The sequence below is a fragment of the Xenia sp. Carnegie-2017 genome, unplaced genomic scaffold (genome assembly GCF_021976095.1).
Source record: "Xenia sp. Carnegie-2017 unplaced genomic scaffold, XeniaSp_v1 HiC_scaffold_23, whole genome shotgun sequence".
Classification (NCBI taxonomy): Eukaryota; Metazoa; Cnidaria; class Anthozoa; order Malacalcyonacea; family Xeniidae; genus Xenia; species Xenia sp. Carnegie-2017.
The window spans coordinates 9475355-9489767 of NW_025813486.1; the positions used below are offsets into that span (position 1 = coordinate 9475355).

The following is a 14413-nucleotide window of genomic DNA, read 5'->3' on the forward strand; positions in this document are numbered from 1 at the left end:
TACAGCATTCAATTTTCACATAAGTTATTTCAGGTTGAAGCTGTGTTGATATTTTCTCTTTCAAAAATGATTTAGCACTGTTTTTACGCCCAAAATTATTTCCATTAAGAAAGTGACGAGCGCAATTAAAAACAGTCTAAATAAAAAAGATGTGCGTATGTTAATAAGTTGAAACGAGATTATCGTAGATTAATTTCAATCCGAGAGCGCAGCTTCAAAATTACAGCAAATGGTTTCAGTTTTATTCAATTGAATGAGTTTAGTTATTACAATACCATAATTAATGTGCTACGAAATGATGTAATAAGTTGTGATTATTATCTTCGTTGCTATGATGGTTTTTATATTGGGTGAAGGTACATTACATCATCTATATCTTAAACATGCAAAATTCAAAAGTAAATATCTTTAAACTTACCCTAAAGTCTATTCAAGAATTAAAAGTTAATAAAGTATAAATAATTACGTTGAATACATTAAATTCACCAAGAACGTTTTTATGTATTATCAGAAAAAAATTGTTTTGTATTAATGCAAAGAAGATCTTTCAAAACTGTATCTTCGATTTTGTACTTGCCAATTGTCTTTCAAAAATTGTTTTGCAGTTTAACAACTGTATATTAAAATCTTTTTATTTTGGACGGTTTTTCAATTCGTCGTTTGACCTGACAGCAACATGGACACGAACAGGGAGATTGGGGAATGTTTCGAGAAAGTATTTCTTGTGATTTCCATACTTATAAAATAGTTCTGGTAGAGAACTTTGCTTTGATATTTTACCCCAATGTTGATCAGTATTTCGAATAAGTCTTAAGCATTCTGTCCATGAAGAACTATACCTATGTTTATCATCACGCACCTTATCCTTTCTTAAAAAGTCATATACTTCACGATCTATTTTACTTTTCCATTCTGAATTTTCGCTATCCAATTGTTTAGCGACACTTGACTGGGTATGATTTGTCGTAGTAGGCAATTCGTTACCAACATTACATAACAAGTCAAATTTCTCGTCATCTGACATCAGAAATGGGTGTTTTAACGCCATGTTAGCAGATGGTCTGTCTTCGGGTTTCAGATTTAACATCCACGACAGAAGGTCTTTTAAGCTTTCATCCTTAAGTTCCTTGAAGCCAACAGGGTCTCCATTCAACATGTTATCCAATCTATGCCGTTTCGTTCCAAAAGGATGTTTCCCTTTTGTTGCAACATAATAAGCCACCAGTCCAGCATTCTAGAATAATATAAAAGTTGTAACAGCAACAATACAATGCCGCAAAATTGAGTTTATGTACAATACGTAAATGTAAACATTCCTACACTTACATATACATCAGATTCTTTTTTGTACCGTCCTTTATCAATTGAATCTTCAACCTCACAATATGATTCAGGGGCTATCCAATACTCGGTTCCCTTGTTAGCCTTGCTTTCATATGTGTTTGTTTCATTCTTCAAAATTTGACTAATACCAAAGTCTGCTATAAGAAAGTTGCCTTTTGAGTCTAAGAGAACATTGGACGGCTTCAAATCTCGATGAAGAATAGCTTCTTGTCCACTGTGAAGATCAGCTAATCCTTTCAGAATGTTTTTAACAATTTCTGGAAGAGCTTTTTTAAGATCTTGCAAAGTAGACGATTTGACAAAATTCTTTAGTGAGTCTTCACATAAGTCTAATATCAGATACACATATTCAGTTCCGGTACCCTCGTCTAAGGAGTAATAATTGACAACATATTTTGACTGCTTTGCGTTGAATTTACTTAAAATTTCCTTTTCTTGATGAGCTGAATCAATGCAGTTATCTCGAAATATTCGTTTCACTGCCTTGCCGTAACCATCCAATTTCAGTCCCAGAAAAACTCGGCTTCCATCACTTCCTTTGCCAATGCAAAACTCGTTTGAGAAAATCACACGTACATCTCCCACAATTTTACAAAATTCTCCATTCGGCCAAAATTGGGTCATTTTAGAAAACATTTTTTTATGTTTTGCTGATTCACCTATGTATTTCCACTCTTGCGATTGTGATTCTTAAAACAGATATAAAAGTATTATATCCAAGTAAACGAATGCAATTAAATACATAATATTAGCTCAAAATTCTTTACTGAGCACTCAGGATTTCGATACTGTACATTTTAGCAAAAAAAACGTACCATCAACGATTAAATATGCTAAATATTCTCAGATATGCAGTCAAATCTGTTAATATTGTAAGATAGCTTAAACTTTAAAATTAATGGTTTGTCTAGTCACAACTTTTTTTGTGATATAATGAGTTACATGTATTGCTTCTGTGTTTCTTTCCAATAATTTTTGATGATAGTCACATGTAAATTGAAACAATAAACGTTATGCTGTTCTTCTTGATTTCGTTAACGGTTCTACATTGTGTGTTGTTTTTTTTTTGTTTTAGTAACAGCTGAAAACGTGTTTTAATAGAAGTCCTCTAAGAAAAGATTTAGCTGTACTGTATTGTTCAGCTACCAACATAACACACAAATGACAATATTTAAAATTTACTGAGCAAAAATTTCCCAATCTTGTCAAGCTATTCTGTAGTAATAACCATCAAACTAGTATATCACATGATATCAAGAATTGTTCAGTCAATGTTATGATACGAAGCTGTTACTCAACCTCATCAAATAATTGTTTGATATGACATCATACTTAAAAATATCGAGAATGAATTGCAGGTAGTTGACCAAGAATTATTCGATTATGGTCAATGTTACAATTCTTGATGTCATGCGAAAACTGAATTTAATGATTGTTTTATTATACAATTATAAATTCAACAACATTGTAGCGATGATAAGAGAAATTATCATGTGGTATGTTGTATGATTTTAGCAACTGTAAAAACGCCGTCTTGTGTCATGATAAAATACGCAATTAAAACAATTTCACTTAAAAATGAAAGGTTAAATGATTCAATAAATAGAAATTTTAGAATTTTGTTGCAAATATAGTATAAACATTATATTAAACTATAAATTGTCGTTCGTATTCTGCGTGTAAAATAATATTGATATTTTCAAGGTGGAGTCTTACAAAATTTTATTACTTACTTGGCCTTTTTCTGGAAAGCTCTGCAGTGAAGTGAACTTCATTATCATTCTTTTCTGACTGATATGGCAAACATTCCCTTTTTTTAGAATCTACATTAATGCAGTTATTTGAAATGTACAATTAGATAAAAAATATCCAATTAAAACAATTTCGTTAACAAATGACATTTAAAAAGGTTCATTAACTTAAATTTTAGAATTCTGTTTCAAATATAATTATAAACATCATATTAGACTATAAATTGTTGTTCGTATTCTGCGTTTAAAATAATTTTAAGATTTTCAAGGTAGGTCTTCCTACAAAATTCTATTACTTACTTGGCCTTTTTATAGAAAGCTTGGCAGTGATTCTTTTTTAGAATCTACATTAATGCAGTTATTTGAAATGTACAATTAGATAAAAAATATCCAATTAAAACAATTTCGTTAACAAATGACATTTAAAAAGGTTCATTAGCTCGAAATTTTAGAATTTAATTGACATATAACAGTTATAAGCAACTTAATAGGCTATAGATTGTTGCTCGTATTCAGCGTTTAACACAGCACTTTAAAATTTTCAAGGTAATAGCTTTTTATAAAATTCTATAACTTACTTGGCCTTTCTCCCGAAAGCTTGTCAGCGATGTCAACATCATTATCATCCTTATCTGATTGATATAGCGAAGATTCCCTATCACCAGAACCTACGATAATGCAATTAGTCTTAAATCACAGAAAAATAATGTAATTACCAAAACATCTCACGTGATTAAGACATTATGTGAGGTGTGATTGGTGGAAAGCGTGAAGTCTGCTTCCTGAAGATCTCATGCTAAAAAAATGTCTCTATGTTTACAATAATACCTACTGTTATATGATAAATAATCATGGCATTGATAGAATTTATAGGTGCCAATCTTGGGCTGTTTGTAAATTACGTAAAATGTATTTAATATTGTCATTGCGAACCGTTATCGAAAGAAGGCCAAATCACTGCTTCGTCGCTGTAGTCTGAAATCAAAGCTTCCTTGAGTTTTTTTCCATGATTACGGTCTCGCACCCTGGCCACAATCTTGACCTACATATGATAGAGGAAGGAGGTATCGAAATTATAAGCTGAAATTTCGGACAAATTGAGAGATCATGTACAATGATTTCTTATGCATCATCCTCACTATAAAATAAGCACTTATACACGAAGATCAAATTGATGTAATATAGTTACTATGGTAAAGACATCTTATATATAAAATTCCCTATGCTGATCATGCAATGCATTACCTGGACGCTGAATACACTTGAAAACAACCAAGCTCTTTCGTAGAAAATATCTTTAACGTCTGCTCCAACACTGGCCACCAGTTGAGTGACATCAGCTATCGCTCCAGGTCTGTCACTTACTGTGACCACGAAACGCACCAAACGACCATCAGCGGCCAGGCCACGATCCAAACACCTTCCCAACACAATTGAATCAATGTTTCTACCACAAAGAGCAATGACAACCCTAAACACGACATTAGAGCGTTATATTCATTTTTTTAAAAAAATAGTTTCTTGTAAAATAAGGGGCATCAAGCAAATACACAATAACTCAAGAACATGTGATCAAAACATTAGACATTCTAGACTGGAGTATATAATATCACAAATTTCAACATAAGGTTACTACCAACAAATAGTCTAGAATGTAAAATAAGCACTCAAATTTTAATATCAAACTAGTCTGGAAGCAAATATTAGACTGGATTATAAAAAGATACAAGTTTCAACATGAGATCACTCTTAATGAAGAAACTATATTAGAGTAAATAAAGAATTAAGTTTTAGCATAACTTTGTAAAGGCATTATTTACAAAGCGTGTGTAACGAGTACGACAAGTTTAAAAAAACATTCTTCGACTTCTTATAATGCCATCCTTAAGACGAGGATATATTGCATACAATACATGATGTAAGTAGTAATATTATACATTGATAGTTTAAGCAATTGTAAGTAGATTATTAAGCCCTTATTAACCAAGCTCGAGGTTTTTACCGAGAAATATCCGACCGAAGTTTGTTTACATTTGACTCTAGAAAATACATTTTTTAGACCGTGATACATTACAGAAAACAATGGACCAGCAAAAATACTTCTAAGTCAATCAAAGCGCTTCATTTTGGCAGAAGTGACATTATTGCCATATAATAGATATTGAATAATGCAATATAATATTGGTTTGAATTAATGATAAATGTATTTACATATTGTGTTAGTTTTATCAATTTGAAGTGATGCTTTAATTTTAAATGAAAATGTAGTTTATGCAGTGTCAATGGTTTTAAAACAAGATGATAAACATCAAATCTCTTCTATTACGCAACTCTTTCCCACTAGATGTCCACTTCATAAACAGAAATGTCAAAAGATACCTGAGAAAAAATTGCAAAGTAAACACCAAATACTAATTGCAAAGTAAACACCAAAACTTGCGATACAACAACCACGACCGTCAACAGGGAATAATCCATAAAAAATCGACATCAAACTACCATTCATCAAACATCATTCATGACACACACAACGCAGACTTATAAACATTATTGCTCCATCAAGTTTTGTTTTGCTTCATTTATATTATATAAAGTAATTGATTATTCATGGCGTTCAGCTTGAGATCATTATCAGTTACTGTTTTCAAGCAAGAGGCTCGGGGAAAGCTCTTGAATTGTGCAGAAAATGAGGTATATTTTATGAGTTATTTGTTTCAATTAATAGTTGGGTTAGCACAAATGTAAGTAAGGATTGGGAGGGATTTATCTTAAGTAAAATAGTACATCGTTCATATATTTTATACTTTATTATAGCTTCAGATTACTAGTTTAAGTATAATATTGGAACAAACCGTTGTAGTTTGCTGCACCGTCGTCTACGCTATCGGTCTAATTATCAAACATTACCAACAAATTTTCACTTCGTCCAAAATCAAAAATTACTGTTCATTCAAATATCCTATCTCTAATTCTTTTCATTGGTGACACACCAATTTGATTTTGATCTCACTTACAAGCAGAAAAGCATTTCACATTAACAAAACTTACATTAATCTTAACGTTCAAGTTTTAACACTATACTCAGTCTCTAAACACATTCATCATTTCCTCAAAGCAATACTTTATTGTAATATTTATATGTAATAAACTCAAATCCGCATAAGCTATAACTGTATCATATTACTCTTACTATATGTATTTTACCATGCTCTGACCACTCCTGATCAAGATACTAAAGCAGAATATATAAAAACAAGACGAAGACACTAGACTGGAGTATATGAGGTCTTAAGTTTCAACATTAGATCAATCCTAATAAAGACACAAGTTTGACATTCAACGGCTTTTTCTCTTTTGAAAAAACGGAAATCGATAGAGGAAAATACTCAACAATAGACATTTTACGAATTAAATCTTAAAAAAATTACACCTACTTTTTTTCTTTTAGTTCAGGCACTTGTTCTGTAAGGCAGACAGCAAGACCAACTGCACCAGCACCTTCAATTGTAACTTTCTCCTCCTCGAGCAATCGTAGTACAGCTAGTGCGATGTAATCTTCACTGTGTGTAAATTAATAATTTAGTACAAAGTTCAAATATTGACTCTTCCTTAGAAACTCTATTTTGATATAACTTTTACAAAACATGGAATATTTAAATAATATAAGCATTTTCTGGAGAAAAATTCAATTTTTTTGAAAAAAAAGTAAATGGTTTGAAGCAAGGAGTATTATTACATGTTTGTAGATGTAAATCGGCCAGGTTAGTTGACTTGTTAGAAGGACTGTTGTTGTTGATGTTCACTGACGTTTCGACACCAATAGTCCATACCAGGATTCTACTAACCTGGACCCCCTACATCTACGAACATGTTTTTTAAAGTATGCTATAATGAGAATATTACATATTAAAAGCCTACATATAATATTTTTTAAAGAACTGAAAAATTATGATAAATTAAACTGTAAAACTTGCTGTCATGCTAACGAGCCTTGCGTTTAAAATATACAGAAGCATTATGTTCAAAAGGTAAATAACTGAAGATAAAGCACTAGAGCAGATGCAAACCCTTTAATGATAGGCACTTATTGAATTTCAAGAAACTGCATGCATGAATGAAAAGTGAACGTAATATCATGTGTTAAACTATTCTTTATTTCTTTGTCAATACTTACTGTACTGTGATCATTCTATCAATGTGAGGTTTTGCTGTATGAAAGGCATTTATGCCAACTTTCGAAACGCATAAACCTGCAAAAGAATATGGTTTTTTCAAAGATGATTTAACTATTTCCCACCAGTGACATACGTTAAACACAAGCAGTTAGTCCGTGATGCTTCAGTGGCACTCTAATTATCTAACAGTTAGTTTTTAATTTAACGATTCCTACCCCAAACATGTTTCTTTTTGTTCAATGATTTATAAAAAGCCAATACAACCTTACCTTACAGTTATTTTAGGATTTTCCAGTAGCCAATTAAAATTCAGTCACATTATTAAAAAACTATCACCGATGATATGATAGCTAAGTTATTGATTTACTGTTCACCAACTACATTATAGTTACGTCAATATTTTATTGTTATCTTTAATGACATGAAAAAAGAAAGTTAATAATTTACCATCAGCCAATGTTATCTCCTTATTTGCATCTATCTTTACTAGTTCACCCTTATTTTTTGCTTCAGTAAAACTTGCACATTGCTCTGATTCGACACCCTATAAATTATTAATGCCTAGTTAATTTTTACACTCTTTGAATTTTGAAGTTGGATAAAATTCAATAATACCCATCAAATATTTTGTACTTTAGCACTATGACAGTTACTCACTATGACAAGGGTTTTTGGACTTAGCTCCTTCACTGCAACGGCAACACCTGCAATCAACCCACCACCACCCACAGGAATAATGACAGCATCAACATCATTTACTTGTTGCATAATCTCCAGACCCATCGTTCCGGCTCCTGCAATGATGCTGGGATCGTCGCATCTTATAAATAAATTTAAATCAATGTGTAGTCAGAAAATATCATTTTTTGAAAGTAATCAAATACCCTAAGTACAGTTAGCATTATCTGAATTGATCCTTCTGAGACCTTGCAGATCTTTTACTACACAACTTTTATGACAAATATTCACAACAAATATTTATTCGTCGTCTCACTTGTTAAATATTTTTTGATCTCGTTTCTAAGAAAGAAATTTTGCTATTTTATGCCATATTGAGAATCTGCTTGTATAAAAAGCTGGCTGTAGTTATTCGTCACATACCCGTTGATGTATTGCAATTCTTTTGTCGCAGCCATTTCCAGGGCGAAGTTTTCTGACTATAATATTCAAATAGTTGCGTTTCGGTTTTTGTAAATACAACATGAAGGTCAAAATTACACAAAAACATTTCGCTATACGTCCCTCGTTTGAAGGGTTGTTATTACATGAAATGTTTAAATAGAGTTTCAAGAGTGAAAACATTGAAGAAATACTATGAAAAATTATATTTCAACAGAGTTTGCTCACAGTAAAAATAGTTAACATGCTCCAAACAAATTATAGTAAATTAAAAAGTCGTAAAATAGCAGTTAACACTTGTCTTTTTACTTCCATCATTACTATATTTTCAATTACACAAGGACATCTTAAGATATACGCACTGGTCTATTCTAGAGTAATTCTGTAAATATTAGTATATTTTAAGATATTTATGTGTCCATCTTAATTTTTAATGTCTGACGTCTTATTCATATAAGCACTTAAGTTCAAAGGCTGAGGAGCAAGAATCTTTTTTATGTCAAAATCTTCTCATGCAACGTCAAAACGTCAAAGAATCTTTTCCTCAAGTTTTAGGCTAACTTTCAGAAGCAATTACTGATTCTGTAACTTACCTCAATGAGATTCGTCCCTAGCTCGTGTACAGTGGCGCCGTATTTTTTACACGATGCAATTTTGTTAATTGGTGTATTCTTTGGCATGACAACCGTGACTGGAATGCCTAGTTGTTGCCCGTGGTATGATAGAGCAAAGGCGTGGTTTCCATCTGAGGCAGCTATCACCCCTTTTCTCTTTTGATCCTAAGATGAGGATAGGCAAGGTTAATGTTTTTTAAAAAAGGATACGTGAATTAGATGGTAGATATTGTATTATACAGTGATGCATGAAGTAGAGAGAAAAAGTGGTAAATGCATTAAGGAATGTTATGTAAATTAAAGAGGTATATGTACTCATACAAAGAGAATGTGTTTATGTGATGTATATATACATATTTTATTACAAAGAGCAATTTAACCGTACATCAAACAGCGTTTCTAGTGCATTTCTTACTCCTCTTTCCTTAAAACTAGAAAAACGTGATTCATCGTTAGTAAATAGAACTTCGCCATTTCTCATTATAGATTGCTCAGTTAACATATTTTACAAACCTTCCAGTGGGTAAAAGGTAATCTTTTTTGAAATACACTTCCATACCCAGTGCATCAGACATTTTTGAGTACTGCAAAGATGACAGAAAATTATTTTTTTGAAGATCTGCACTAGTCGAACAATTTCCATTAGTCAAACGTGCACGCCAGTTAGAATCATCATTAAATACATTTTTTTGAAGCATTTTTGAAAGAAATTAGTACGAGCGATAATCAACATTTATGGAGAAAGCATTTGATGATTAATTACTTCAAGTGAAAATTGAAAAGTGAATGTTTTCACCTCAAAAGAAGTTGTTAAAGTCCTTTAAGAACATTTTTTATAACTTATGACTATTTGGCTGTATTGTTTAGTCGGAAGTCAATAAACAACCTTTTTCCTTACGCCTTAATGCCTGTGGAATATATTGCTTTTTTTAAGTCCTAGCAACATGAGTGTTTAACGATTTTTTACATGTAACTAGTTAGAACTCTTGATCTCCCAATTCCATACACAATTTTTCTAAACCCTAACCTTAACACCTTTTTACAAGCGTCTTACGACAAAAGATCGACTTATTGTGACAAGTCCATGATTAATTGTCTCAATAGAACGTGTTTACTTTGTGATATTTTGCAAATTACTGATAAAAACGAAATTGAACAAACTTATGTTAATAGTAATTGTGTTCTATACTTGATACGTATTTAATAAAGAATTAAAAAAAATCAACGACAGCACATAAACTACATTTCGCATACTTTATACATCATATTATAGGTTTCCCTTTGACAGTGACATTTTTGCTCAATTTTTTATTTTATAAGGAATTTATGTAGGATATGCTCTCGTATCCTTTCTGTCATTCGTAAACAATTAAGTCAAGTGTGAAAAACTAAATGATTATTTTAAAAGGCATTTATGTGCAGTGATGACAATATTTTTTATAGTTCCAAATAGTTTTCCGTTATTTATCCTTACTTATTATGTCGTATAAATAAAAGTAATTCAACCGTTGTAAGATCGATCGTACGCTGTAGACATTGACGTTGAACATTAAATGAGTTCGTTTAGTTATCGGTGATATTTCTAATTTTGGGTGTAAGTCAATTTATACTAAAGAAGGCAGATGGCTACATCACAAAACCTAACGTTTTGGGCTACGCTATTTTTATACTAAGTTGAGACAATGGATGCCTGCAAAGAAGTCACCAAAAAACTAACAGGAAATATAACTCCAATCTAAATTCCACAAAAAGATCTCAAGAAAAAGAAACATCCTGTGGCTTGAATCCACCTTACTGTAAAAATTTAAACACAAAACGTTGCAAAAATTTCGTTTTTCTGATAGAAAAGCATTTCTCGCCCTTTTCAAATCTCCACAAAATCTTTAACAAAAACTCTGTAACTTTAGCCACAGTAATTGCGTTGGCGAAAGTCAACAACCAATTCACTTTTTGCCCTAATGCCTGTGGAATTTGTGATGTTTATTTTTAACGTTAAAGAACTTATACCAGATATGTTTCATGCTGCATTATGCATAACTCAGGGGTTGATCCAGCAATTTACATGACTGTAGCGAAACGAGTCCCCGTATGGAGTTCTAGGGTTAACCTCCCCCGGGACATTTTGAAATTTAATATGGTCGAAATAGCGATTTCCTTCAAATTTGGAATTAAATATGGAAAGTTTGCAAAGCTTATCACGTAAGCATTTCTACAAAGCTCTTCAAAAATTGCTTCAATTGGATCTTTTTCATCATACAATGAAGTGCAGCATTAGATAAATACATGGCAAATGTATTTTCCTTACAACAAAAAATGCACCCTGCTTATGCTAATGTTCAATCAAAGGAGTGGGAAGGATAATAAGGCATGTTCATAAACAATTCAATGCTTATAATGCATCAAAGACAGGAGATTAAGGTTTCTTCACCATACATTGCAATGGACCACGAATAATAAAGAAATTGCCATAACCGGAAGTCCTATCTTTTGATATACAATGGAATAAGTGCAAATTAGCAAATGACATAAAAATAAAACATTATCTTTTAAATGGTTTATAAGTTATGACAGCAATACATTTACTTCAATTTCACAGGGAAGACACATGATATTCTCCTGCATCAAAATCATGTCCTTTAAAACTATGCATTATGATATAACCACAATCATTACTTACATTAGAATATCAGCATTTATATAAATAATCTATCCATGCAATAGAAGCCATATAGACAATAATCAAATTCCGGAATGACTCATTTGACATTTAAATTTAAATTTCAAATGCTCTTGGGTTTGCCCATATCACTAGCGCAGATACACATTTAATATAAACGACAACTTTTTTGAAAATAGACATGTTTCGACATGTCATGATGCCATCTTCAGTATGAATGAAATAATAGGTGATACAGGGTTTATATAAAAGTAATATGATACATAAATTAGAACAATAAAAAGGAAATAAGATAATATAATGAGGAGCGTCCGAGTGTATTATAAACTAAATATTGTATTGAATTTAAAAACTTGAACATTGAGGTCAGGGTTAGTTTTGTTAATGTGGATTTCTTGATTTTAAGGGTTAATGAGGTGTCGGCAGTGTCGATGATTTTGAAATAAGAGGGTGAATAGTTGGTTTTGCATGAGTGAGATTTTAGAAGGTGTCGGTAGATATGAGAGTTTTTGTCTGTTGTGGTATGTTCCCTGATTCTTGTGGATAAATGGCGCGAAGTTTCGCCAATATATCGGGAATTACATCCCGCGCAATTGAATTCATATACCACCATAGATTTAATTGAATCAGGGATAGGGTCTTTAAATGAGAAAAAGTTTTTGATTTTGAATGATGTGAAAATTAGTCGAATGTCAATATCTGTACAGAAGCGTTTCATAATGTTTGTAAGTCTGCGTTGTGTGTGTCGTGAGTAATGTCCGATGAATGGTAGTTTGAAGTATTGAGTTGGTATTTTGGAATTTTCATTTGTGTGTTTTCATTTGTGAATTTTCATTTTTATTTGGAATTTTCACTGCCGCAGATGTTGGAAATGACAAATGAATTCAAATACATGTTATGAAACAAACCACTCAATTGAAATAATATTAAATGAAACATTTAAGGCATGTGCAATGAGAAGTCATAGAGCCTTTGAGCCTACAGCAATCTACAGTACAATTTTATTGGAAAACTTGACACAATAACAATTCATTTGCACTGTAGCATAAAGTGCATCATAAAGTCGAGTAAGTTACAAAATTTGTCGAATTTCATGTGAAATCCAGTTTGGTACGTATTATTTATCAATTTAGTTCACTGGGTGTGATTTATGCAGCGTAATTCATTATTTCTAGGGAACTGCAGTTTGGAAAATTGGCATATATGGACATTTATGTCGCCGACCCCGGCCTTACTCAATTTAGCTGCAATGATTCTATTGCACTCTTGCCGAAGTGATAAAATCACATTGATTGTGGCCTTTCCCCTAAAGGAAAACGGTTTATTTAACAAATGTTGAAGTTATTTCAACGTTTTGTGAGATGACATAGTGAATGTTGCCCAAAATGCTCAAATAAGTTGTACATACACAAAAAATTAAGTTATATAAAGCAAATTACGCAATGGTAACGAACTTTTGCCACTGTTGCCGTGATTTGTGATATGATTGGCTAAGCATCGTTCGACTGTTGCCACAATTAGCAATGTGATTGGTTAAGCAAGCCTGCCTGACTGTAGCCAAACTTCGCTAAATTAAGCAACATACTATGGCGAGTTCAGCATTATCCAAATCAGGGTGATTTTGAACGATGCGATCGCGTTTACTTGATCTATGAGCAAATACTTCATGTTAATCGCCGAATAGCTTCAATTTAACAATTTATTGAATTTACTTGCATTGCACATCAATACAAATTTTTAAAATAAATCATTTTATGCAATTATTTGGCGACTGATATTTTTCGAGAATTATGGCTGTTGCTTTTGCAACGTTTGCTAAAGTCTAAATCCGCCCCTGGCCGTAACTGGTCAGTATTCTTCATTTTTGACCCATAATTTTTTTAACCTCTAAGTATAATAAACATCTTTTAGAAGCGTCTAACAAACTACGTCAACTAATTGTCACAAGTCCAGGATTTATTGGCTCAGTAAAACGTGTCCGCTTTGTGACATTTTGTAACTTGCTTATAATTACGAAATTGAATTAAACGTATCTAATGAGAAATTATGTTCGATACTTTAATTTCATAAGTATTTAAGTAAAAAATCAATCAAAGTCAACAAGCAAATAAAATGTTAAATGACAGTAACCAAACTGCATTTCACATAGTTTTTTGATCATACTAAAGTAAGTTTTTATTTGACAGTAAAGTTTTGTCTAAATTTGTTATTTTATAAAATTCGCAAAATTATGTTACCTCGCAAGGAGTTTGAGGCACGCTATCTTGGATTCTTGACTGAGCTGTTGACACATCATCAAACGTAACAAGAACTGGCTGGGCTTGTTCGCTCATTTCATTCAATTCATTGCCTTCCGAAGAACTTGAAGATGTCGATTCCGCCATTGTTGACATTCACACGAAGAAATTGCACGACAGAACTGGTTTAACACCTAAAATTGTTTTACTTAAAAAGGTTTAACAACCTGCTAGTTTTAAAAGATAACTAACTTTTGAAAAATCCTCTTTATTTTTCAGTGTCTTTCCTCTGAAAGTTTATTCCAAACTGCGCTGAGACTGTTCATGACAATTATATAAATTATTCGACCGGTAATTTTCATAAGCAGAATTTAACGTTGCGCAAGCTATTTAGAAAGTGAAAGATTGGCTTTGTATTCGTAATTTAATTATGTTGCGTGACAGAAATGTAATCTGAAAATAATAATCGTCTCTATACCTGGAATTCTCAGTACAT

At 32.1% G+C, this 14413-nt stretch overlaps 1 protein-coding gene across 4 annotated transcripts in view; it reads right to left on the bottom strand.

Moving 5' to 3' along the window:
- Window positions 1–14413, bottom strand: part of LOC124448598 — a 33226-nt gene extending 18813 nt beyond the window's left edge. The window contains exons 1-16 of one of the 4 annotated variants that reach the window (XM_046999558.1): window positions 14396–14413; window positions 13918–14111; window positions 9517–9587; window positions 9389–9434; window positions 8983–9168; window positions 8372–8427; window positions 7928–8090; window positions 7718–7814; window positions 7270–7345; window positions 6530–6655; window positions 4341–4566; window positions 4029–4137; window positions 3674–3763; window positions 3078–3167; window positions 1327–2033; window positions 856–1234 (exon numbers count right to left, since the gene is read on the bottom strand). In XM_046999558.1, the coding sequence (XP_046855514.1) occupies window positions 856–1234; window positions 1327–2033; window positions 3078–3167; window positions 3674–3763; window positions 4029–4137; window positions 4341–4566; window positions 6530–6655; window positions 7270–7345; window positions 7718–7814; window positions 7928–8090; window positions 8372–8427; window positions 8983–9168; window positions 9389–9434; window positions 9517–9587; window positions 13918–14073 (2578 nt within the window). In that variant the 5' untranslated portion in view covers window positions 14074–14111; window positions 14396–14413. Of the gene's footprint in view, window positions 1–855; window positions 1235–1326; window positions 2034–3077; window positions 3168–3673; window positions 3764–4028; window positions 4138–4340; window positions 4567–6529; window positions 6656–7269; window positions 7346–7717; window positions 7815–7927; window positions 8091–8371; window positions 8428–8982; window positions 9169–9388; window positions 9435–9516; window positions 9588–13917; window positions 14250–14395 lie in introns of those variants that run through there. The other 3 variants (XM_046999559.1, XM_046999557.1, XM_046999560.1) reach the window with 3 other exon arrangements.